This window comes from Cupressus sempervirens, chromosome 1 (assembly GCF_028749045.1).
Source record: "Cupressus sempervirens isolate cs-2001-9-10 chromosome 1, ASM2874904v1, whole genome shotgun sequence".
Taxonomy (NCBI): domain Eukaryota; kingdom Viridiplantae; phylum Streptophyta; class Pinopsida; order Cupressales; family Cupressaceae; genus Cupressus; species Cupressus sempervirens.
Genome location: NC_143118.1, coordinates 523,251,445 through 523,279,111, shown reverse-complemented (window position 1 = coordinate 523,279,111; position 27,667 = coordinate 523,251,445). Strand labels below are relative to the sequence as shown.

At 35.7% G+C, this 27,667-nt stretch overlaps 1 protein-coding gene across 2 annotated transcripts in view; it reads left to right on the top strand.

Moving 5' to 3' along the window:
* The window catches only part of LOC149578522 (pantothenate kinase 2-like), a 252,676-nt gene that overhangs the window by 76,779 nt on the left and 148,230 nt on the right, over positions 1-27,667 (top strand). For both annotated transcript variants that reach the window (XM_089829604.1, XM_089829608.1), the window contains exons 4-7: positions 3,522-3,638; positions 15,294-15,413; positions 15,653-15,747; positions 15,889-15,982. In XM_089829604.1, the coding sequence (XP_089685730.1) occupies positions 3,522-3,638; positions 15,294-15,413; positions 15,653-15,747; positions 15,889-15,982 (426 nt within the window). The remainder of the gene's footprint in view (positions 1-3,521; positions 3,639-15,293; positions 15,414-15,652; positions 15,748-15,888; positions 15,983-27,667) is intronic.

Sequence of the window (27,667 nt, the reverse complement as noted above, 5' to 3'; positions counted from 1 at the left end):
CTGGATGATCAGCTCCTCCCGAGCTCTCTACGCATCCACCAAGACAACCTTACAGCTAACACCTGCTCCCACTGCCTCTGGTACACAGAAAGTCCATGCCTGCAGCAACTTCAACTCTTCTCAATTGGTCAGACTCCCACGACTGATATCCGCCACGACTGGGGGTCTAGGGGGCAACGCCCCCGGCGGGGTTAAGGGGCAGCGCCCCCGCGAGGTCCTGGGGCAGCGCCCCAGCCGCCAAGACCAGATTAACACTTCGCAACCCACATAGAAATGCACGGATCACACCATTTCTGTCATTATCTGCCGATTCTGCACTCTTTTTGGCAACCACGGATGTGTCCCCTTCCCTTTGGCATCATCTGTCACTCATTTTGAACAACTTGATTCTGTCGACGTTTTTTTTTTTTTTTTAGGTACTGAACCTCTGACTGGCGCCCGCGTCCTACTCCACGGCCTTTCTGTCCTCACCCGCGGCCTTCCTGGCATCGCCTGCGGCCTTCTTGTTCTCCCCGCGGATCATTAGTTTCAATTCCTCTCTCTTCCTTCGTGATCAAATTTTCGCTGACTGCCACTACCCACTCATAATCTTCTGTGCACTTTTGTAAGAAGAACTAAACGAGACAACCCCCTCAATTGAGACACCCTTATCTGCCTGTGTGAAGCTCGAGCTTGACAAAAACCAATTTCCAACTGTGCGTCAAAGAATTTCCATACCCTGTTTCATGGCTCTGAATTTACCGTTGGCTTGGAGATCGCTTGCTTGCTGCATTTGCTTAAAAATTTCCAAAGCTGAACCCTGCAAATCTGACAATGATTGCGTCCCCTGAGACACATTTGCTTCAGGCGTTTCTTCAGCGGAAGCTTTTCCGTCTTCTCAAACGCCCGCGGAGCTTTATTTCTTCTCCGTCGCCCGCGGGGCTTTATTTTCTTCGCGGAAGCTATTGCCCGCGGGGCCTTCATTTGGTGTTGTCCACGGGTAGACTTGCCCGCGGGACCTCCGGCAGGTGTTGCTCGCGGGGCCTCCGGTAGGTGTTGCCCACGGGGTCTGACTTGCCTGTGGGGCCTCCGGCAGGTGCTGCCCGCGGGGCCTCCGATGGGTGTCGGGGACAAATGTTTACCGTACAGGTAAAGAAGTCAACACATACAGAAAATAACAGCAGAATAGCATAATTATATTCGCAATAGTAGATTAATGATGATTTACAATGATCTCAGACGAGATATAAATACTATTGCCAAACCTCCCCGAAGGAGTTCGTCGGCCACAATTATTCTATCCGTTACAAACTATTTACCGCCGGACCGTCGGCTACAGAATACTGAAACATCGCCGGACCGTCGGCTATAGAATACAGAAACAGCGCCGGACCGTCAGCTACAGAATACAGAAACACTGCCGGACCGTTGGCTACAGAAACACCGCTTGACCGTTGGCTACAAAATACCGCCGAAACCATCCAGTCGGCTAACAGTGCTCCCTCGGCACTTTGAGCCATGCGAGTTGCTTCCCTTTCGTTTAGACACTCTCCCCTCGGTGTATACAGGTTAAGGAATTCTTCCCTTGTTTCCTCCACCAAATTCAAGCGTTGTCGAGTTTCTTCCAACAATTCCTCAGCACTCAGCCTATTCGGTGAGTGCACTCCCTCCGTCTGTGCCTCTTCACCCCTTCGGTGCCCCTCGACAATCTACTGAAGTCTCTGTCGGCGCTCTGCTTGCTGTGTTAAAATTAAAATTTCTTTTGCTTTACTTAGTTCATTCTTATCTTTCACCTTATTCCGATCTTTGTTTGGCAAATTCGGCATTAATCTTCATATCATTCCTTCGTTCCAGGTACGTCTGGCAACGACGCCAAATGTTTACCGCATAGGGTAAGAAGTTTAACACATGTATAACGCGATTCAATTCAGAACAGGTACTTTATTCATGTATGCACTTGCAGATTACAATCCGATTACAATGACTACAATGATCAATCGATTACAACTGATGATTCCAAAGTCCATCTCGGACGTGTACATATACCTTTCCGAAGGGGTGACTCAAGCGTCATGCGCCCGTTCGGATACTACTCTACCCGTCGGCTACACTATACATTTTATCGACAACATATACATATTCATAGTAAACACTAAAGCGAAGCAAAATAAAATGAAGGAACTTTTTTAGAGCAACCTACATTCCAACTCTCCATTTAGAATAAAATAAAGAAATACTAAATTGCCCTTAACAAAATATTTTTTTATAATATTTGAAATATCAATTTATTAATATCTTAATTTATGTACACCAATATCTGTTCCAGGGAAACCATAAAGCTATGAATTGAAATCTTAGCACTCGGGTTTGAACCCTACTTGAACCAGAAATCTATCAATTTTCATACTAGAATACATAAGGAATCAAAACCAGAAAACAAAACCATACACGGGTGAAGTTTGGTGCATTGAAGAAATTGAAACCAAAAAACAACAAAATGTTTTCAAACCCCAACAATTTTTATTTACCTATGTGAAAGGAAAGTGGCTGATTCCTATCGTACATTCTTTTTCACTTTTCTAATGACAAATTTTCGAAGCCCGACAAAAGATATAAAATTAATTACTTTTTTAAGTTGCACCAATAAGTCCTAGCTAATGTGGATAAATAGGTTCAATTTTTTTAATGAAATAATGGCATCCCACTTGGTGTCGTATTACTGCCTACGGTTAATCTCATGTCCTTTTTTTTTCCTAATGCACATTAGTGAATCTTTACTTCACATGGTTTGAGCTTGATAAATAAGTTTAGAATGGTTTGAACCTTCAATCAGGAGTTTGGAAGGGAGTCTGATGGTTTATGCTTTTTTATTTTTTCCAATGTCAGCAAACATCCGTGTGGGACATAACAATCCCTGGGAGTGATTCTCCCAAAAAATAGCCTATTGGCTAATGATAACCATTTCTTTTGGCAAACATGGAATGTAACTTTGTACTACCTTATCTTTAGAGATCAATGCAACTATATTTTGTGTGATGACACCAGGCATCATAGAAAAAAATGTAAGACTCATGTATTTTACCTGGCTTGGCCTCTGTACCAATACAATATATCTACTTAAGCCAAAATAAAAGGAGGATACTGCTTGCTCTATTGAGAGTTGATGTTTTGTGGACATGTGCATTTTAAACTTAATTGCTAGCTCAAAGATATTGCTATTTCATATTGCCTTTATGTATGAGGATAAATGCCATTTTAATGCTGAGGATATGTTTTCCTTATTTTCTCAATAGCAAATGATTTCATGGAATCATGACAGTTATACATCACATCGATCTTACTGTAGGAGCATTCTTCTATAGAGCTACACCCCAATATCTACTTTTTCTAATGGCGACATTCTATAGAGTCGCAAAAAGGGTTTACCTGAATATTAAAATGCAAATTTTAATTTAGTCTTAAAGGCTTGCAGTATCGTCTTTCTTTGGTTGTGTTTTAGCTCACATTTCATTACTGACTTTTAAAGAAATTTGATTGGAAAGGCCACAGGGGGAGGAGCATATAAGTTTGCAGATATCTTTAAAGACAAGCTTGGTGTAACTCTGAGCAAGGAAGATGAAATGGACTGTCTTGTAGCTGGAGCAAATTTTTTGTTGAAGGTGAGACATCGCATATGATTGTTCTTCTAAAACTCTTATTTTTTGTTTGCATTCTTGTTTTGTATTTAGTACAAAGACCTAATGAAAGATCCCTGATAGGATTTCAATGCAATAACTGATGGCTTTCTCTGGTTTTCTTCACTTTGTCCAGCGAATGAAGAAAAATCTAATATTTCTGTTGTTTTTGGTATTTAGATTCTGTTTGTGTTCTGTTTCTTTTCTGATTTTTAATTCTTTTTTCTGTTAATGCTGATTGCAAAAATATAAACTACTAACTAAGCCTGATAAAAAACTACGTAATGCTTATGCTAATGAATCATTTATATTCTTCAGAAATTAGCAAACAAAATCTAAATTATATTCTTCCAAGAATGAAGTCAACATACCCATACTCCAGCTGTATGGATCAGATCTGTACATGAACAATTAATAGGACAATGAAATTACAAGCAATGCTGATAACCCTGTGCAAACTCCTCTACCGATGCAATCAACAAATTTCTGATGTTTTTGGTGCTGACTTGTACCTCTAATGCTGGCATCAGCTACTGGATGAGATTCTAAGGACAGCTGGTAAATGTAGAATAAGTCCTGAACGTACGGCTAATGGAATGTGTAGCACTCAAATCCATGCCTCTCAGTCGCTAATTGTAGTGCCTGCCCCTAGATCTCATTTCTGTTATCATTGTCAAATTCTTTTAGATTGATTTTATGCTTTGATTAGCTTTAGAGATACTAGATTTGTAATATTATGATATTATTTCATGACTTTGACCACAAATGTATCAGTTATTGTTGGTTAGTTGATTTCATTCATGTGTTGTTAATGATATTTTAATGATCCTAGTTAGTAAATATGATTTCTTTTATAAAAATGTTAACATGATGTCTTTAATGATGATTATGTTGTATTGATAGAGATGCATTATTATATGTACGCATTTGATGTTAGACTTGTGATTTTTACGATACTTACCCCATACTTGCATGTGTATGGTGTGCGTGTTTATTTTATCTTTCTGTCTAACGTGTTTGATGTGGTTAGGGGAGGGAGTCGTAGTCACCTGCTAGTCGGGATCTACATGATGAACCACTCCCCGCCATTGTCTGTTTAGCTTAGATATATTATATACATGTACATGCTCGTCTTTTATGCAGGATGTAGGTACCGGGCATCGACTTCCCTGAATTGCCAGGATGAGTGCGCCCTATTACAAATACTCAAATGGTGAGAATGGGAAGATAATGATCAGGTCCAATCCTAGCCATAAGCCTATAATACTTGTCCTGCAAGGAGGACTCGTAACAGACTGTCTACCCTTTTTAAAACCCGTGAGTATTTTTGTGTGTATGTTGTTTTGTGAGTGTTTGATGTGTTTTCTATTAATTAAGTCTAATTAATATATTAAATTAATAATTTAATTTAATGGAGAATTATTATGACTTTTTGAATATTTAATTATATTTAATTAATTGAAAAATTAATTAAATATAAAGAATTGAATTGGAAGATAAAAGTTTTAATATTAAATTTAGAACATGATAATATTTATTTAATTTAATAATAATATATTTAGAGTTCATTTTTAAATAAATGCTAAATATTATTGTTATTTAAGTTAATAAATATTTATCAAATTAAACGTTCAAAATATATTAAAAAGGAAAAGATATTAATTTATGGAAAAGATTTAAGTTCGCATGAATGAGTTTTAAATATAAGAGATTAATTTAAAAGATAAAATATGTGAACTTGATTAAGATATTTTATTAGTGCGCATGAGATTAAAGTTAATAAATTAATTTAAAGTAAAATAAAGTGGAAAGTTAAATAAAGTAATTTAATGATTCACTTAAAGTGCATGAAGGAATAATAAAAGAATATTTTATTTTTAAAAGGAAATTAATTGTGCACGAATGAATTAATTAAATATAAGAGAATTAAATATTGGAGATAAAAGTTAAAGTTTAAATTTAGAACGTGATTATATTTATTAATTTAATAATAATATATTTAGAGTGCATTTTAAAATAAATGCTAAATATTATTGTTATTTAAGTTAATAAATATTTTATCAATTAAGTTTCTAAAATGAAATTAAAAGTTAAACGATATTTAATTATCATAAAGATTATAGTTCGCATGAATTATGCATGAGTTGGAAATAAAAGAAATTAATTGAAAAGATTAAACATGTGAAATTAATAAATATATTTAATCGCATTAAGTGCGCATGAGATTTATAAGTTATAAATTGATTAAAATAGAAGTTGAGTGGAAATTAAATAAAGAGATTTAATAATCCATTTAACGTGCATGGAAATATGAAAGATAAGATAAATAAAGGTTGATTTTAGAGTTAACGAGAGAAGATCAAGAGACCTCTCGGGTAAACGCACAATTAGTGCCCCGATTGTAGGAAGAGAACTCCTTATCAAAATTGGAGGGTTCATTTTTCAAGAGAGAGTTTTTCAGACACAGGTTTTCAAGGCACACACAGGTTTTTGGAGAGCAACTGGAAGGGTTTGGAAAAGAAGGAATTTTTCGTAGCTTGAAGGATATTGTTGCAGTAGAAATCTTTGTCCAGCTGTTAGAGTTTTAGCATCAGTACGAGGTAGGGTTTTGAAATCCTGTGAATGCAATTTTAATTGGAAATATCTGTTTGCTTCGTGATTGTTGGGTGATTGAAATTATGTTTATCATCTTGATTGTTTCAAGATCTGATTGGTTAAAATTAGTTTCTCATTTATTATACAGAAGAATCATAGAGGAAATTAATTAAATCACGTAGGGTTTAAAGGAAAAGAAAGATTTAAAATTAGATATTTGAAATTTGATAGGTCAGACTTAGTTTTCTTGTCGGGGTAATAATGTAAATATTATATATATAATTATAGAATTATTGAAATGTATTCCATAAATTGTAAATAAAATAAAAATTATAAATTTATAAAAGAATTCTTAAATTTCACATATAATAATACATAATTCATATGAATTTTTAAAAGTACATTAAAAATAAAAATAAAATAACAATAAAGAAATTTATTATTAAATACGGGGGGGGGGCGAATTTTACCCACCCCTACCCCCGTACCTGCTGCGGCATTACGGCCGTGGCAGCCGGTACCGCTGCTGCCGCAGGCAGCAGTTGTACTGCTGCTGTGCGCAGCAGGGTACCCTGCTGTCGCAGGTACCAGGCCGGCGGGCCTTTAAACACGTCTTTTGATTTATATTTTTCGTTTTTTATAAATTTTAATACATTTTAAAATTTATTTAATTTAAATGGTAATAAATTATATTATAAATTAATAACATTTTGTGTTATTCAATTTTATAATTATTTGTTAATAATTTTACTTTTAATTTTTTTTTAAATGTTTTATGATTAAATAAAATTTAAATAATTTTATTAATTATTCATTTAATCTAATTAAATTTGATTTAATTAGGATCTATTAACGATAAGAATTAATTAATGAAGTTATTAATTTATCATATTTAATAATATTGATTTTATTAAAATTATGGTTATTTTATGAACTGTTATTTTCTTTTTATAACCTAAATGGAATAAAACGATTATTTCTAGATTATTCTACTAGGAAATGATTTTTATTATGATGGTAATTTTACATATTTAAGTCGAATAAATGAATGAATTATTGGGTGGAATAAATCAAAAATCTCCTACACTTGAAATGTACATTGAACACAAAACTGAACTTTACGTTTGACTTTATTGTGTATTATCAAATCAAACCAAACTATGAAATTGTATTGTTTTCTATGTATTGTCTTTACTTGTGGAGTTTGGGGTTGACCTAGTTTGACTAGTCTAGGATGTACACCAGAGGTTTTGTGAGATTTATTTTATACTATTGATGTGATTAGATGTCATGATGTGTTTTGACATTCATATTGGAGATTATATTTATGAGTTTTATTTGTGGAGCTTTTATGTGTACTCGAATGGGAGAACCATCTTGTTATTAGGTTGCCTGTTAAGGAACCGAGTTTGATCTTTATGAATGTTGTAGTATGGGACACAACTGTGTTTTTATGTGCTTAGGAGAGGTTGTCTAGGTACGTGACTTGGGAGTGGCTTGCATAGGGGTCCAGGACCCAAAGTGGTCAGTACCAGGGTAACCTAATGCAAGTTATGTAATAAGTGATAATCTAGTAATTAAAATTTATGGGGGGGAAACACACTAAAAAGATAAGTTAGAGATTTGATCCACCCATGCCTTGAGTGCTTGTATAGGCTAAGGATGGGAATGAGAAGAGTGCCTCGTCTTCTTGAGAGGGCTTTCTAGTTTCCATATGTGTGATGTTGAGGGTCCGGGGTTCAAAGTAACCAGTCCAGGGTAACTCAACGCTTGAGGGTCCGGGGTAACTCAAGCAGCCATGTGATGACACTCCCTAGTCTGTAGTCTGAGTCTCCTCAGTAGATTTTGTGTATCTTTGGTGGTGTACTTATTGTTGGTGGTGTATCTATTGTCAGATGTATTTATTATGGTTATTTACTTTCATTGATGATGATTGGTGATTCATGATGTTGTACTTTTGACGTGTGGCTTTTGACTTGAGGTGACTGTCTTTTGTTGACTTTATCTTATGATCTTGGTATTTGGTTTATACTTGGTTCGTGTATGATGTTTGGTTATGTGGTGTCAGTATTGGATTGAGTGTTCTTACTTTTGGATTATTTTATCTTCTTGAGTAGCATGTGTTACCTTTGAGGTAGTTTTGGCTATTAGGGGTACCTTGCCTAGGAATGTTTTATGTTTGTTTTACCGTATGTGGATCGTTCATTATCTTCCCTGCACGGTGGGAGTGGAAGCCTGACTAGGTAACCACGCGGTCGGGAGGTAGTGCCTTCTTACCATTTGGGTTCCACCTTCACATTGGCAGCTGTTGGATGTTCGTTGCAGAAGATGTACCTTTATCATTCTTATTTCTTATCTCAGAGACTTCTTTTCAGATGATGTATATATGTTATCACGTATTCTGATGTATTGTATCTTTTCTCACATACCCTGCGACATGTGCAGTGGATGTTATTGATTGGATGTACTTTCATTGTATTGTTTATGCTTATGCATTTGCTTATGCGATTATGTATTTGTTATTCCTTTATGATCTTGAGACATTGTACTTGGAACTTAAACTAATTAATTTAAAAACATTAAATGTGACTCAACGTAAAGGAACTCTTGAGGAATTGAAACTATATCTGTAATTGCAAATGTGTATTTGTTGTGTATGTTCATATTGCTTCCGCATTAATGTTATCTTGATGTTGTTTAAACTTCAAAAAAAAAAAAATAGTTCAGTAAACATTGTAACATGTTAGGTTTATTTCTCTTGGGTTCCCGAGCGGGGCGTTACACTAATCTGAACCAGAACTCGAATTCAGTTCAAACCCTGGTCTGCAACTATATTTTTTTCCTCTATATGGGACGTTGCTTTCATAGCAATGGACGGCTGCTAGAAATACTTCCACAAAACACAATGGAACTGTAATTGGTCTAGTCTGCAATATTCTATTCAGAAAATGAACCAAATGAGTCCAACTGTGCTCTCACCAATTGATATATCACTAAAATGCCAAACCATAGGCTAGCTGGGGGGGTGGTCCAGCCTGACTATGTCAAGAGTTTTTGTTCTTGAAGCTTCAATCTTCTGAAAAAACCTTGATGACATAGCTCTTCTCAATATGCAATCAAAAAAAAAAAACCTAGATTTGTGAAATGATGGCCCAAACTTTTTAATCTTCCTCCAAGCAAATCGACCATCTGTAGGGTTTTCACATTTTTAATTTTTAACATTTTATAAAAATCCATGGCTTCTCAAAAAATTAAAGACCAAGGCATATTATTCATTTACATCACTGCCCCCCTTTATTAAAAAACTCATTACCAAATTACCTAGGGAGATGGGCCCATGGCATTATTATAAGTTATTATAATATAAAGTGAATATAATACTCAGTTTAATATTATTTATTTAATTCCCAACTTAGGAAATACTTAAATATTTTTCGATCCATTCATAAAATGCACATCATTGATGATGCCCGAGTCCTGAGGGCCAAGTGGGAGCTCTCCTTTAAAATTAGGGACCTGCCTTAAAATGTAGGAGACTGTCTATAATCAACTGAAACTGCTCAAAAGGGTTCCCACTCTGCTCCATGGTCCTCTGGGTGGTCAACCAGTCAAGTGCCAGTTCTCCCTAAAATTTAGGAGATGGTCTCAAATCATTCAGAATGGTTCATCGACATTCCAAAACTAATTCTCACTTATTCCCTAGAAAATAGTCTAAAAAGTAGAAACAAATCAGCATCTGAGATTCTGAATGTCTAGAACGGCTTACAGAGCCCCTGCAAAGCTCCATGACTCTCTGATTGAGTCCCCTATCCATACTGTTGACCTACGGAAACTGGAATGATAGGTCAACCTTTGTTCATCTGCCTGTCCCCTAGGAAGAAGACATTACATCCGACCTTTATTAGACTGTCTCGAAGCCAGAGCAAACTTTTGTTGAAGGTTTGGCTTCACACATGGCTGCTCTGCCAAGGGATGTTTCCCTGTAGAACACAATTGTTTTTTATTTTCTTACAAAATCTGTGTCAAAAATGCCAGAATGATACAATGTATACAATCAACCCACTTTATCCTAGTGTTGTGGTGTCTGTGAGGTTTCAAATTCAAATCTGTCTAGACTGAAAATATAGCTACAAAGAGGGTTTTGTGTGGGTAGTTGGAATAGTCAGTAGCTAGATGGATCTCAAAATACCACTCTTGCCCCAAAAAATGTCTCCAGCATGTATCTGGATTTGAACAAATAGGAATCTTCAACATACATTGAATTAGTTACTCTTGGACCTATTTTTAAGTTTTGTTATTACACCATTGAAGGCAATAAATGCCTGTGTCTGCATTATACCTAATATAGTAGGGTATATTAACCATTTTAAGAGCTCTTCATGTTTTCTGAATCCTGACACTCTTTTGAAATCAACAATGTCATCATATTGTTAGAAAACCTGGTTTTGACAGCTACGGTGTACCTCAGAAAGGGGCTGTGATTCTTGCTTTTCTGTTGACACAGATCTGGAAGAGTGCTGTATGATTTGGAGTTTTAGTGTTTAATATGAAGATTTGCATTCTTAAGAGTGCAAAGGGCCCTGTTTCCTTGAGTTTTTGTAAACTTGTATGTCCTAGAAGTCAGGAAACCAAATTTCAGGTTGAAACAATACCAGGTAAAAGTCTACTTTTTGTGAAAGTCTGACATATAGCCCCTGGCAACAAAGTCATGAGATTTTTTTGAAAATTAATGTTTAAATGGAAGATCTGGAATGATGAAATAACTTTATTTTTCAATATTTGATAAGCAACAGTAAATTGCCTACATGCAGATATGGCAGAATAGGGACTAACTGGAAGAATTTTCAGCGTAAATCTCAAAGGTTTTCTACTCAGTGAAAAATGCTACAAATCAACAGAATCCTTGTTTTTGGGGGTGGGGGTGGGGGTGGGAAGCGGTTCTCTGAAGGTAGACAGGTGAATATAGTGGTGATTGTTTCTCCAATTTTATAATTCTCCGTCATTTGTTAACCTTCAAATAAGCTTATAGTGTGGAGTGTTTTTGGGCTATTTGACTTGTATGAGGGAAAACTTAATAATGGAGGCTTTTAAAGTTTCAGTCCATGACAAAAGTTGTTTCAAATTGACAAAGTGTTGGAAACCTTTTGAAAGGTAGAGAACCTGAGGGGCTGGAAGAAAGATCAAAGGAATAAGAAAGTTTGAAAACAGGCAATTCCTGAGTCTAGTATGAATTTTTGAGTAACATTTAATTGGCCAGCTGCTGCATCCACCCACATTTACTGTATCTACAGTCAAAAACTTTTCCTTCATCATTCCACACTTTACATACTGCAACGAATTTGTCCTTGTTCATCCTTATTCCTGTTCATCTCTCCATCAAGGCTTGCAGATTCATTGGTAACCACAAAATCTATTGCATATGTTTCAAGTAATCCTCCGTAGTTTGTTATGAGTACTTTTGTAGCTTTTGTGATATTAAAAGCTGCACTCATCAGTTATTTCAAACTTTTGTTGATTGGGAAGCCTGGGATCAGCTGTGCTGGTCTATTGGGATTGTTTTGAGTATTCATTTGGACCCATTTTGTGGATCTATTTTGGAAAAGTTTGGTGATTCTGTCAGAAATCATCTAAATCTTCAGCAGGTCTTCGTGCTGACCTAAATCACAGTCAACAGTGCTCATATATGGATTTCAACACAAAGAGAGCCCCAAACTAGGCATCTTCACAAAACTAGTTCATTACTTTCCCAAAAGCTCCAAATCCATTCATCCTTGCAATTAAACTCTACATGATTTTGAACAGCGAAAATGCACATCATGTACTTTCATATAACATTCAAGATTCAGTTCCAAGTTCCAATTTGGTCATATTCTCGTTCCTGAAGTCATAGATTTAATCCTGGGGTTTTGTATCAATTTCCCTGCAACATGAATCTTATGTTTTATGTTCCAAATCACTACTTAAAGATTTAGTTCACAAAAGTCAAAATTACAAAGATGTCATATTTATTAAATTCTTATTCTACAAGAATTCTAGTTTAGTGTAGATAGAATTTGTTGGCTTTCCTAGCATTTCTTTCTTTAGAATGCTAGTGTTCTTCAATGAATCCAATATAATTTCAAACATGGATTCCATTTTAAATCAATCATAGATTCGCAAATACATAATTTCTTTTAATTCCAAATGAAATGCAATCTAAATAATTATATGCTAAGATGCCAAATCATTACACCCAATTTGATAACCTTGTTGATAAAGGCTGCCCTTCAATCAAATTCCCGAATCCTTCAACAATCTCTTTTAACTCCTTAAACAGCAATCCACTATTCTATGTATTAGAGTAAAATATCCCTAATTTTGTTTCTCCTTCTTCCATAGATTCACTTCTATTTCTAATGGTCAGTCCTCTTCTATGTCTCCATATTCTCTCTTTGTTCAATATGAAAACTTTCTTTCCCTCCCTTCAAAATGTTTATGGTTCTCTCTTTGTTCGTTGTAGAAACATTCTTGTGTATACTTGTATATATAGATCATTTATGATCTCTGTTTAATAAAACATTCATTATTTTACCATAGTATGGTATCAGAGCTATTTTTTTCAAAAAATTTAAATTTCATTATTGAAATTTTCTGATTTGTTTTCTGAAATAGGTTTCAAAATCTTTATTTTCTTCATGAAATTTTTAGACTCAAAAGATTTTCAACATCCTTTGCCAGGGTGTGTTCAAAAATTTTGTTTGCAGGGATATTTTCTAAAATCCGTCTAGGGTTTATGTATATTTTTTTCTCTAAGCAGCTTTTCTTCTGCACTTATGCGTCATCTGCCATTCCCCTACTTGCATAATCTGCTCCCTCTGGAAACCGACTGACTTTTTGGTGGTTTTGGCTTGCATTTGATGTTTTTTTTTTGCGTGCCTATTTTTTTGCAATTTTGTGGCCCTTTTTTGGGGCATTTTTGACCTGTTTTTCTCTGCACATCTTCTACAAAGGGTGGCGTCTAGTGTGTTTTAAACCCTCTATCTTTGATTTTTGTCTAGCATTTTCATTTTCCACCACTTTTTAACAGTCAAATCTATCATTTTTTGGGTTTTTAAAAAATGGCTAGGGTTTCTTATGAAATTGTCAAATTATTTGTCGTTTTGAAAAAGATTTTGTAGATCCTTGGTGGGTTTTTGCAAATATCAACTGGGCCAGACTCCTTTTTTTTTGGGTGCATTGTTTTTTGTGCCTAAATTTTTGAGACAGTAGATTCAAAATCTATTTTCAGATTCTTTTTGTTTTTTTGAGCTCTCTTCTGGATGTCCTTACATTTTTTGGGTCTTCTATCAGTTTGCCCTGAAGTTCGTGCTTTTTTAGATATACACGTTTTTGTTGCATTAAAAATGTGTCATGGCATCTCTCACCAATATTCTCTTAGAAGGTAGTCACTGATTCAACGAAAAGAGCTACAACACTTGGAAGTAGAGAATGATGACGATCTTTGAGTACTGTTACCTTGAGGCGCTTGTTCTAGGTGCTAACACTTGTCCTACAATAGCCAATGCTACCACAAACCATTTTTACAGAACTTGTAGAGCTCACTAATCAGCCCGAGTTTGCCTTTTATGCCTTTTGAAGATTCTTTTGCAAATTATTTGTTTGAAGTTAGATTGACCATTAAGGAAGGGAATTAGAGTAAAATCTCTATAATTTTGTTTCTCTCTCTTCCATAGATTTACTTCTATTTCTAATGGTCACTCCTTTTCTATGTTTTCATATTCTGTCTTTGTTCAACATGGAAACTTTCTATTTCTCTCTCCTTGTTTGTTATAGAAACATTCTTGTGTATACTTGTATATAGATCATTTATGATCTCTATTTAATGACACATTCATTATTTTACCATAATTCTATGAATGTGTGATTGCGAAAAGAAAATGCGACCTTTTGGATTCTATCTTCTAATAAAATATCCCTTCTATAAAACTCCCAAAGCACTACTTGGAAAGCTTGATTAAAAATAATAAATCTACCCCCTATTTTAAGAATTGCAAGTAAAATACTATAATTAATAATCATTCACATCAATGAATCAAAGCAATTACAATAGTAACACAATATCTAATTCTATTTTAATAATTATCTCGATACAAAACCAATTATAGCTCAAGCTCGTATTCCAATTTAATAAAGAATGCTAATTCTCTATTTCTCTAAATTAAAACTCTAAAACTAAAACAATGCAAACTAAATAATTAGAATACTGCAACTTGCAACTCAAGTCTAATTTGAGTAATCTTTAATTCAGGAATAAATATTGATTAATTCAAATATAGACATTCTATGTTACCAATCAATAAATTTCAATCCAAACAATTAAATAAACAAGTATAATTATTGATTAAAAAAAAAGCAAGCATGATTAATTACTTCAAATTCTTGTAGTCATTATAATCAATTTATTTGACCAATTATTTACTTAAAAAATTTGGTTATATAATATATAAATGTGAGCATGCTTTGTTTTTTTACTTAAATAGTGAAGTTAAGAAGACAAAAGTAGATGTTCTATTTTGATATTTGTTCTCTATGTTATTGGGATCCTCAAAAATCCCCTCATATGTATATGGTTATGGCTTGGGTCTGCATCTCGTGTTGTTTCCTCAATAGGTTCACCTAGGGTCTAAGGGAACTTGGGCCTAGGCTGAACCAAGGTAAACCTAGGGGGATCCAAGGGCTGAACAGAAATGAATCAGAAAAAGTTGTCTTTATATAAACAAAAAATTGTGAAAAGGGCATGCATCATTTAGGTTTGTGTGGTTTCAAAGACCTTAGTTTGGGCTTTCTTTTATTTCTTCCTTTCTCTTTGCCAATCTAAATGATCTGCTATTCACATTAATCTAGTTTTTGGATTCATTATTGCTTTCTAAACGATTGCCTTGTTTGGCCTTAGAATTTATGGTTCGCAAAAGAATTTGTATCCAGATGATATGGTTATGATCGCACTCTAATGGTTCAATATGAGTCAAAACAATGTTAATTGATCTAGCAATCTTGACATTACAGGCAATTCGTCATGAAGCATTTACCCACATGGAAGGCCGCAAAGAATTTGTCCAAATAGACCAGAATGATTTGTTTCCATATCTTCTTTGCAATATTGGTTCTGGTGTTAGTATGATTAAGGTAAGTTGTTTGAATCTTCTAACTATTTATTAGCATGCTTCTTTTCTGTTCCGATTCCAAGGTTCTTGAGATATGCCTAGAAATAAACAATTGATGCATCCTTTATACATTTAAATCTTAGGTATCTTTTTTTTAATAAAAATCTCCAAGCTAATTAAAGTCTCTAATTTTACTCATACATTTTGATGTATCTCATCAATTCTTTTTGTTATCTATCTTTTATTTATTTGCTAACACAGGTGGATGGAGATGGAAAATTCCAGCGGGTGAGTGGAACAAATGTTGGAGGGGGTACATTTTGGGGGTTAGGACGACTTCTGACAAAATGTAAGAGGTATGTGCTATATTGTTTTGCATTATACATCCGGAAACTAACCAATCTATATAAATGCATTTTTCAACAAACAACAAAATGTTCATAAAATTGAATAAGTGTCAAGTTTTAGATATTATGACTGACAATGTACAATTTTAGTTTTGATGAGATACTAGAAATCAGCCAAGGAGGGGACAACCGCTCAGTGGATATGCTTGTTGGAGACATTTATGGTGGTCTGGATTATTCAAAGGTATTGATGTAAATATTTTGTAAACTTTTCTGATGAGCAAGAGTTTGTCTTCCTTGATGAGTTCTTGTGTTGTAGTAGTTGTATATACATTAAAGTCATCGTGAAGTCTCAAATTTAGCTATTATGTGCTATCAAGATTATTTTGGTGCTCAAGATGAACTAGAAATGTTTGAACCTCTTGATTGGTATAAGAAAATATTTGACCTTACAAGAGCTAATTTTTCAGTGAATGCGTGCTTAAGTAGCTTCAACCTACCACTGGCTTTTTTTCTGACTCAGTGAGTGTCTATAACATGTCATAAGATTTTTTATTTTTCGAAAGTTATTGTGGCCTTTGAGGATCTATTTGGGCATCCATATTTTTCAGTTGATCACTTGCTTAAACTTTCTTTTTAATTGTAATATTCGATGCTTAGAAAATTTTTAGTGGACACACCCTTTCTTGATTGTACATCTCTTGTTTCCATACTCAAATTAGAAAGGGAAAATACCTTTTATATGCATTAATAATCTGCGCTTGAGGATCATTGGCTTGGATATTCTTGCTTATGCTTGAGAAATTGGCAAGCGCATAGTGACCTTCCTGTCCTTTCTAATGCTGTAAAACTTGTTTTGACATGATAATACACAAAATAGATAAAAGGAAAATCAGCTATGTAAATCAATTTGATATGAATCTATCCACTTCTATAAAAAAGAGGTTATTAGGGAAGTATAATATATTATAAAATGGTGGTGAATGCCATAGAGCACTGCCATTTCTAAGTAGGTAGCTAGATGATATGATAAACTCATTGTCATTGTCTGTACGTGAATTGGCCATGCCATTGTAATCTCCATTTTAAATGTTGATCCCACCTACAGGTCTGTATACTGAGGCGGGGGGGTGAATCAATATTCACACTATGCACAACTTTTTACTTCGAGTCACACACACAACTCTACAGGTTAGTGCAGGCTATAACTCAACTGGCCAGAGCTAAACCAAAAACATATCACATGAAAATAGCAACATGCAACACAATGTTTATCTCGTGGAAACCTAACTAGGGTAAAACCACTGTGTGCAAGTCGATCCTCACAAGTTTGCACTCTTCTGAAGTGCGCTCAGTCAAGAGCTTATCCCTATTAAAACATTACAACGACACTGTGAGGTGCCACCCTGTTAGAGGATTTGAATAAGACTTATTAAGATTTTGCTTTGTTGGGAGCAACATGGTTAGAGGACTTTGAAACACAAGTTAACTTGTCGCCCTTTTAAGGGATTTGTACAAAGAACCTATTAGGGTCCACCCTCGATAGGATTTGCAGTTGTATAGGTAGGTAAACAACAGATTTTAGCTAGTAAGCTTAGCTTGATTTAGATCCCTCTTCTGTTTGCTTGACTAGTATTAGAACTATGCTCTGCCTTCTTTGGGCTCTACAACTTCAGTTTTTGGTCACTTGTGCGCATTTACTCTCTCAACTTGAGCACACAATACTCTTTGCACTGTTTTAGGCCCGCTCTCCTCTTCTTAGCACAATCACTTCCTTGAAGATGATCTTTCTGTGATCTCTCTTCTTCACTTTATGAGATTCCACTTTAGCTTGGTACTTTTGGCTCTCAAGCTATTTGCTTGACAATCTAACCTTCTCCCTTTCAACTTCATTTTCTTTTATACTCTTCTTGCTTTGCTTGGAAGTGTCAATCTAAGAATTCAAAATTTGAACTCCAGCCGCTCATTGCAGTGGTGCGCTACCCTTGTCAAGTTGTGGCATGTTCGTACATGAGTCACGGGTGCAATGTGTTTCTGGTGACTAGCTTTAGTTGTAAAGGTTCAAATTTGAATTCTTTTGACTGTTCTTCAGTCCTCTCTCCCATCACCATTAAATGCGATGTCAATTGCACCCTTACTTTCTACATGACTTGGTACTGACGGGTACCTTGCTTTGTGCTCATCATACTGAGTCACCTTGCTATTATGTCTATTGTTTCCGAAACTTGGCTTTCTTCTGCTTGCGTGGACTTCACTTGGCTTGCTTTGTCTAAGTGGATCACCTTTGTCATCACAGATGACTTCAAACCAAAATGCACCAACTCCAAAACATTTCAAACATGAAATGATGCCCTAAAACTATCAACCCAAAATTTGAAGGAGATGATGAGAAACATCAATGGTGGTCCCCCATCAATCATGTAATGAGACAACAACAGCTCATCGATCCATTAACTCATTTCTACTCACTTGGTTCTTTGATTAATTCATTGAAGTTGATTCCAGTAATTTTACTGCATTCTTTGTGAGAATACAATTTATCCTCGTCATATTCATTCTCTCTTGTTATTGTGCTTTACCTTTGGCTTCTCAATCTTGGGTGGTTATCTTCATAGCTAAATATTACTAGCTTGATAGTCACTAGGGAGGAATTCCTCCTCGATTTTTGCTACCATTCTATCCCAAGATTTTTTTTTAATTCTTACATTTCTTTCTCTGTTGTCTTGTTTGAGCTCCCACCAAAGATTTATATGGCCATTCAATCTAGTACAAGGAAACTTTAACTTGTTTTCATCAAGAAGATTCTCATATTCTGATATTGTCGATTTGGGTTTGGGTACAATTGTGGGATATGGATTTTGGGTTTGCGGGTATGATGCTTTTTTTTTCTCTGGGTACAATTACGAGTACGGTCATGTCCATACATACATATACATATATTATAAATTTATATATATGTTAAAGTAGAAAATAAGAAATAATAATAAAACATAGAACTATAACTTTATAGCTATAAGAAGAGTGATACCCATAAATTAATAATTGCGAATAGATAATTTTTGTAATACCTTATATAGCATATGCATAGTATACAAACTAACAATAATGAAGTCTCAAAATGTCATTACACAATGAAAATTTGTATTCATGTTCATCAAAAGCATCAAGGCCAACATTCTAGGACATCCACAACATTGGTTATGCCAAGGTTCGGCTTTGGTGCTTGGATGGATTCATTGTGGATTTGACTTGATTGAACCCACAATTAATTTTGGTGCTTGTGCCAGACGTGAGACGAACTTGAACTAAATTTGGACACCAATTTCACTCAAACCGAAACTAGCCGTAGGGGCACGATTCTGGTATCTTCGAACACCTCCTCTCATTCCTCTTCTAGGTGACATTTTGAATTCTCAATGCAACTTACCAACACAACCAAGTTTTTCTTTGTCTCTTCATAATAGGCCTATTTTAGGACAAATTGATGGGACAACTTTCATGAGGTTACTTGGCAATCTTAAAAACTCTTTTAGAAACCCTTTACGGAGTTACAACTCCTACAAAGGCAATCTCTAGAAGAAAATGCAAAACTGATTTTTTGAGATATAACACACTCATACATGCTGAAATGGTACAAAACCTACTTGAACAAGTGAATGAGTTGACAAATACCTAGAGTTGCACTGTCATCAATTGCATAGATGTTTAATGTCTTACACTCCAAATTTTCACTAATGTCCTTGGTAGGGTTCAGACAAGACAGCGAAGGTAAATAATAATTTCAGGCTTAATTTTTAGTTTCAAGACCTCTAAAATAGCACATTATGCCTCTATTACTCTTTTACATCTACTAGTACCAATTGAAGTTCTTAAAATTCCATAGAATGCCTGAAATTCATAGTTTATCAGTCAAACAATACAAAAAGTGCACTAAGACAGCCTTGTTCTTAAGTGTTGAATTTTTAGAGGATTGCTGCAAATGTACTAAGCACTGCCTTTGTATTTTGGTATATGTTTTCCAAATAGTAGTGATCTCTTATTTAAATTCAGAGTAAGCCATGAAGAGACGTGTTAGATTGTGGTGACTGATCAGGCTCCACTTTAAACAACAATCTCCCACTTGGAGACTGATCCTATAGCTAGGTCGCTACTCCATGAGGCTCCCACTGGATCAAACCACCCTGGACTCTACTGTTCTTTTATTCATGTTCAGTCTAGAAGACTAACCGAAGTTGAAGAGGAATTCAGCTTCTCCCTTGTCGCTACCTTGGTAAACATATCAGCTGGATTTTCATCTGTATGTATCTTGTCTAGCTTTAGCTGTCTATCCTCCAAAACTGATCGAATGAAATGGTATTGCAACTGTATGTGTTTTGTCTTTGAATGCAGAGCTGAATTCTTCGCAAGATGAATGTCACTCTAACTATCTGTAAACAAATAATTATCTTTCTGAGGATGTCCCAATTCTTCCAAGAAGAACTGAAGCCATATCATCTATACTCTGCCTTTGTAGTGGATAAGGCATTAACCTTCTGTAACCTAGAAACCTAGCTCACGGCTGCCCCACCAACAATAAAGACATAACCTATAGTACTCCGCTTGGTATCAATATCCCTAGCCAAATTTGAGTCAACATAGCCCTGTAAATCAATAGTAGAACCCCCAAAGTGTCAACACTTATTGGATGTTCCTCTCAGATATCTGAGAATCCATTTGACTGCATTCCAATGCTCAATTCTTGGATGACTCATATACCTGCTAACGACTCCCACTACATGTGCAATATCTGGCGTTGTACATACCATAGCATACATCAAGCTTCCTACAGCTGAAGCACAGGGTACCTTGGACATCTTATCCTCCTCTTCTTGTGTCTTGGGACACATCTTCTTAGTCAACTTCAAATGACCAGGTAAAGGTGTGCTGATAGCTTTAGCATTCTCCATAGAGAAACATTGCAACACCTTCTCAACATAATCAGCCTGAGATAGCCTCAATTTCCTGTTTTTTCTATCTCTGCAAATCTTCATACCAAGGATTTGTTTTGCTGCCCCCAAATCCTTCATAGAAAATGCATGTGCTAACTGGCATTTTAGCCCCTTAATCTGATCCATGTTAGACCCAGCTACAAGCATATTATCAACATATAAACATAAAATAATGTAGTTGTCATCATCCAACCTCTTAAAATAAACACAATGATCTAAATGACACCTATTGTATCCATGCTCATGCATAAAATTGTCAAATTTCAGATACCATTGCCGAGGTGCTTGCTTTAAGTCATATAAACTTTACTTCAATTTGCACACTAAGATCTCCTTACCTTTGACCTCAAATCCCTGTGGCTGAGCCATATATATCTCTTCATCCAAATCACCATGAAGAAATGCTGTTTTAACATTAAGCTGCTCTAAATGCAAATCTTCAGTAGCCATAATACTTAAAACAGTACGGATAGAAGTCATCTTAACAACAGGAGAAAATATCTCATCAAAATCGATTCCTTTTTTCTGTGCAAATCCTTTTACAACTAACCTGGCTTTAAATCTTTTCTTACTCCTTCCTCTTCTTTCAACCTATAAACCCACTTGTTCTGTAAACCCTTTTTACCTGCAGGCAATTTGCATATATCCCAAGTCTTATTTTTTAGCAAAGAGTCCATTTCTTCTTTCATTGCAGACTCCTACTGAATCTGAGTATCCACCTGCACAGCGTCATCATAACATTTAGGTTCATCGACATTTGTTGATGACATAGAATACAAAAAGGGAGAAAATATTTCTGGAGGTCTAATTTGCCTTGTTGACCGTCTAACATTCACTGGTGTGTGGGGTATTTGTTGTTGCTGTTGTTAGACATCATGAGGAATGGCTGGAACATCATCTTTTGGAGTATCATCCAACACTACATAATCATCTTCTTTCTTCTCATGTTGCTGCAACAGAGTTTTGTACAACACATTCTCATTGAATATGACATCCCTGCTTCTTACAATTTTATGATTTTCAAAATCCCAAAGCTTATGACCAAATTCATTAATACCATATCTAACAAATACACATTTCTTTGACTTAACTTCCAGCTTGGTTCTATTTTCAGAATCTATATGAGCAAATGCTTCACAACTGAAGGTTCTGAGAAAAGAATATCTCACCTTCTTACCAGTCCATTCTTCCTCTGGAATACCACAACCCAAAGGAGTAGAGGGACCCTCTATTAATTAAATATACAACAGTATTGACAGTCTCCGCCCGCATGTGTAAGGGCAACCCAACATGCAACCTCATGCTCCTTGCACGCTGTATTATAGTTCTATTCTTGCGTTCAGCCACTCCATTTTCCTGTGGAGTCCTTGGGACAGTTTTCTATCACAAATACCATTAGTGGAGCAATAATCTTCAAATTCATGACTGCAATACTCACTACTATTATCAGATCTGAGACATTTTAATTTCTTACTAGTCTCATTTTCAACCAAGCATTTCCATTTCTTAAAAGTTTGAAATACACCAGATTTCTGTCTAAGGAAATAAACCCATACATTTTTAGTTGCGTCATCAATAAATATAATATAATAATGAGAGCCACTAAGGGAAGATACCTGGGCTGGTCCCCATACATCTGTATGCACAAGCTCTAATTTCTCATTTTTGTTTTCCTTCCCAGTCTTCACAAAACTCACTCTCTTTTGTTTTCCATACACACAACTTTCACAGAAATCCATATTAACACATTTTAGACCTGGTAAATTTTTTTTTGAATGAAGTACTTTCATACCTTTCTCACTCATGTGCCCAAGTCTGTTGTGCCCTGTATTAGAATCTATAGCAGCTATTTGTTCTCCCGGCTGAACAAAGAACAATATGACCTGTACAAAGATATAAGGTGCCTACTTTGACACCTTTTGCTACTACAAGGGAACCTTTTGAAACTTTCCAATTTTTATCATTAAAAGTAACTACACAACTCTCATTACCAAGTTTCCCTGTTGAAATTAAATTCCTACTCAGCCTTGGAACATGTCTTACCTCATTTAGCAGCCAATGATTCCCATTCTGCAACTTAATCTTAACTTTTCCCTTTCCAACAATCTGATAGGGTTCATTATCCCCCAAATAAACAAGTCCAAAATCCCCTTGGACATAATCAATGAAAATAACCTCTATGAGGTGTCGCATGAAATGAAGCACCAAAATCTACAACCTAGGAATCATCAACACTTTCTAAAGACAAAAGCAAAACATTCTCTTCAAATTTGTTACTTACCACATTTGCCTCCTTACCTCCATTTGGTTTATCTCCTTCATTTTTCTTTCGATTTCAACAACCTTTTTTTTTATGCCTTGGTTTCCCATAGTACCAGCAGTCGTTTGGTCCTCTCGATTGAGATCTTCTCCCCTTTGACTTTCCTCTTGATTTCGCACGATTTCAGAAGTTACTTCCTCTCTCAGTCGTTTTGCCTCTGCTTTGTGTGTTCAAAGCACTTCCTAATGTACATCCACCTGAGGTTTTCGTACGAGTTTCCTCACTCAAATTAACACCGATCACATCATCATATTTTAAGGTACTAGATCCAAGAACATAATTACTCACAGCCATTACCAAGCCATTCCATCTTTCAGGCAAATAACACAAAATCAAGAGAGCTCTAATTTCTTCATCAAAATTAATTTCCACAAAAGATAACTGACTAGTAACAGTATTAAACTCATTTAAATGATCCGCAACAGATCCACCTTCTTCCATTTTCATATTAAATAAACGCTTCATGAGAAATACCTTGTTTGAAGCAGAGGGCTTTTCATACAGTGTCGCTAGGGTTTTCATCAACTCTTCTGTTGTCTTCGCTTTTGTAATATTAAATGCCACCGATGGTGCTAGGCATATCAAATGCTTCCAAGTGCCTTTCTGTCTAAAAGATCCCATTCGTCATTTGACATAGATCCCTGATTCTTGGCTTTGCCTTCCAACGGCTTCCATAAATCCTTCTGATAAAGATAGTCTCCCATTTGCATCTTCCATAACCGAAAGTTCTGCCCATTAAACTTGTCAACCCTTAGCTTACCCTTGTTTACCATCGCTCCCACTTGACTGTGAGACTCCCACTCAATCGTGAGACTTTCCTGTAGAGGATAACTGAAAAATAACCTCGCTTTGATACCCCTTGTTAGGAATAAACCACTGATAAAAATAACAATTACATGCAAATATAAACAATATCAAAAAATAATAGATCACACAGAAAAGAACACAAGACACCAAGATTTAACGTGGTTCACCCAATCCCTCGGCTACGTCCACCAAACAAGTCCGATATTATTATGATCCAGTGATTACAACCTGATTACAATCCGTAATCCCTTACAGCTCGATACCGCCGCAAGAACCAATTTTCACTTCACAACTATGAAACAATCCTTAACCCTAAGCTCTTTTATATAAGTATTTTTACCGCTTTAGGGTTATAATTAATAATTACATGTCGGCCTAAAATCCTGATAAAATAGGGCCCAATTTTTTTTCCGGGGCGAATTTATGAAGTATGTACAATAGTTTTCTGATCAGTCACCACAATCTAACAACATGTCCCAAGAATGAGACATGTATATTTGTTAATTAGAAAATTAATATAATAAAATTTGATTATTGTTATATATATAAATATATATTTATTTATTATATTAATTTCTCTCATATAATAAACTTATATCTCATATATAATTATATCTCATATAATTATATGTAGTCATAGTTTTATCTGACTGAAGTTACCAAACATCAACACTCCCTCTTAGCTAGTGAGGATAAACACAAGACATATGTTACACCGCTAACAATCTTTAGGAATGACACATTAAGGACATGTATGATAAGAATATTTCCACTATTTTGATATCACATTTGATATCATGAGTATTGGCCTTTCGAATATCAACATATGATATTCACTGTATACTTTGAGTAATAGTCTCTAGAATATCAACACTTTATATTCACCATGTACTCATTGAGGTAACGGTCTACAAAATATCAACATATGATATCACCATTTTGATATGACATTTGAGTATTGGTCTACAGAATATCAACATATGATATTCGCTAGATACCCTTTGAGTAATACCTCTAGAATGTGATGCAAAATATTCACCGAAACTGTGAGTAATGGCCTTCAGAACATCAAGTTGTATGATATTCACCACGTACTTTGTGTAGTGGCCTCTAGAACATCAATTTGCATAACATTCACCATATACTCAAAAGATGTTTATAAGGTATGTGCACACACATTCGAATGCTTACCATATAAACATCCACCATGCATGGTATAATCTATCATGATCAGCATAGATATCGTAAGATATTTGTTATAATAGACAATCAAATTATTGTAAGATCACCTCCATTCAATTACTTTTGCAAATACAAGTGACATCATTTGGAAGCCGTCACTTCCTCATGATGCACACAGGGGGTAGACCCATTAAAATCATAGTCTCGAGATATATTCACGAATTACAATCCTCTTGATTGCTACAATTTATTGATCACTAGATAATCCATCTCAACATGGTTTACTCCCTCTGAATCAATATGATTGAGATCACCATAGGTTGACTAAATCATATCCTCTATTTGTTCCCCTTGATAGATGTGTTAGACACTCTTTGAACATTAATCTTCTTAGCTCCTTTACCTTTGAGGAAGTGTCAGACTCTCTTTGAAACTAATATCAATCCTCCTTTTCCTTGTAATGTCCCCTTTTTAGCAATTGTTAGCTATGTTGGCGCTAGCCTAGTTTTGCATTAGTGCCAGGGGCTAGCAAAAAGTTCAGAGGGATCTTGGAGTGATTTGTCTTAGTCATTCCTAGTTTGATATATTATTAAAGTAGCATTTAAATCAAATGTCAAAATATTAAAGTGTTTTTTTTTTTTAATATTATTTATGTTGGGTTGTGTGGGGGACGCCCGAGTGAGACATAAGATGTTATTTATTTTATTTTAATCCCACATTGCTTGTGAAAAGTGGGCCAACCCTACAAAGTGGGAATAAAAGGAGAGCTTGAGGGCATTGTTCGGGTATTGGATTGGATGAGAAGAAGAATTGAAGTACTTGCAATTTGCAGGTTGTGTTGGGCATCTAGGGACGTCCTCATTTGTATCACTCTAGACATAAGTCCTTGGGATTGGTCTTTGGAGTTTATGCTTTAAGCTGTGTACTGTAGCAGTCGTGTCATCATAGCAATCGTTTACTGTAGCAGCCACGTCACTGTAGCAATCATGTATTGTAGCAGCCATGTCACTTTAGCAGCTGTGTCATTGTAGCAATCACATACTATTGCAGCCACATACTGTTTGCAGTAGATCAATGCAATGGCCAAGCGATCAATTATTTTATGTAAACAATGTTTATTCTGGTCTATTGTTCGAGTATTCAGTGAGTCAGTATTGCACTTGTTTATTCATTTGGAAATCAATAAAAAATATAGTGTGCTGGTTATTTCTGTGATGTATGTTTATGCTTTCAATTCCTATATTCATGGTACATGGCAAGCACAACACAATACAGACAAATCATTTCCGAGCCATAAGGGTTGCAACACATGATGGGAAATTAGGAACTGCAAGCTAAGTGTTTGATAAAATTACCATATAGTTGTGAATACTTTGTAAGCAGATTTGCAGGTATCCATTATAGTGGTATCAGAGACTAGTTTTTCTGCCATCCTGTGGAGGCATTACAGGAAATCTAGAACAGCAAGGAAGAGGGAAAAGTGTTTGACAAAATGTCAAAACACTAAAATCAGGAATAAAACAGGTTAAGCAAGTATATTTGAGCATGCGATAGGGGCCTTATAACTTCCGCAATACTAGAGTAAGACAAAATATAATTTCGGTCTTTAGCAATCTAGTTCATCCGTGTGGGTGGACATAGAATCCAGTCATACAGACACAAAGTAGATATTTTTTGATTAGGACAGCAATATGGGTGACCGAGATGATAGAAATACATGACTTGGTGGAGGTAGGAATATTGCTCTAGACTAGGTGGAGGTAATGCTTAGACAGTTACTGGATACATTAGAGCAGGGGAAGCATATGCAACAAGAGTAGAATAGGCGAATGGACATGATGCTATAGCTTATGGCTAGACAAATGGGCCTTAACGTTAATCTAGGTGATGCCAACAATGAAAACAATAACAATGAGGGCAATGATAATAATGGAGGTTGAGGCAACAACAATGGTCCTGAGGATAACATTAATGGTAATAATAATGGACATGGCAACAATGGGAATGCGGCTCATAACTTTAGACACATTGGATGCCAAGCTCGGACAACGAGCTCGAGACCACTTCTACCCACCTTTCCACCTAGAGATCCAGTTCAACTAGTAAACCAACCATAGATTACCGAGTTACAGGATCAGTTCAGGAGGGACTAGGAGGCTAGTGGAACGGAGTTTCAAGTGGATATGTCCCTCAAAGATTATATGCACTTGAGGATGAGATACATGCCTAGAGCAGGAGGGAGGAATCAAAACTTTGAGCTGAGCAAGAAAGTTGGTAAACTTTCTTTGCCTTATTATGATGCTTCAGGGAAGATGACTGCACGAGCTTGGGTGCATAAGGTAGATGCATACTTGTAGTTGAATCCTATGCTTGAGGAGGAGGCCATCAAGTATGTGGCTATTCATTTGGATGGTTCAACGCATGAGTGGTGGCACCATGGCATGGTAACCTTGGGGCATAATCAGATCACATCTTACGAGGAGCTCACTGAGAGACTGATAGAGAGATTCGATACCAAAGATCCCAAGTTATAGTTTAAAGAGTTGGCACAACTCAAGCAGTGGGGATCAGTTGAGACATAATCAGTGAATTTCAAAGGTTAGCTATGTTGGTCACAAATATTTCAGAGAGA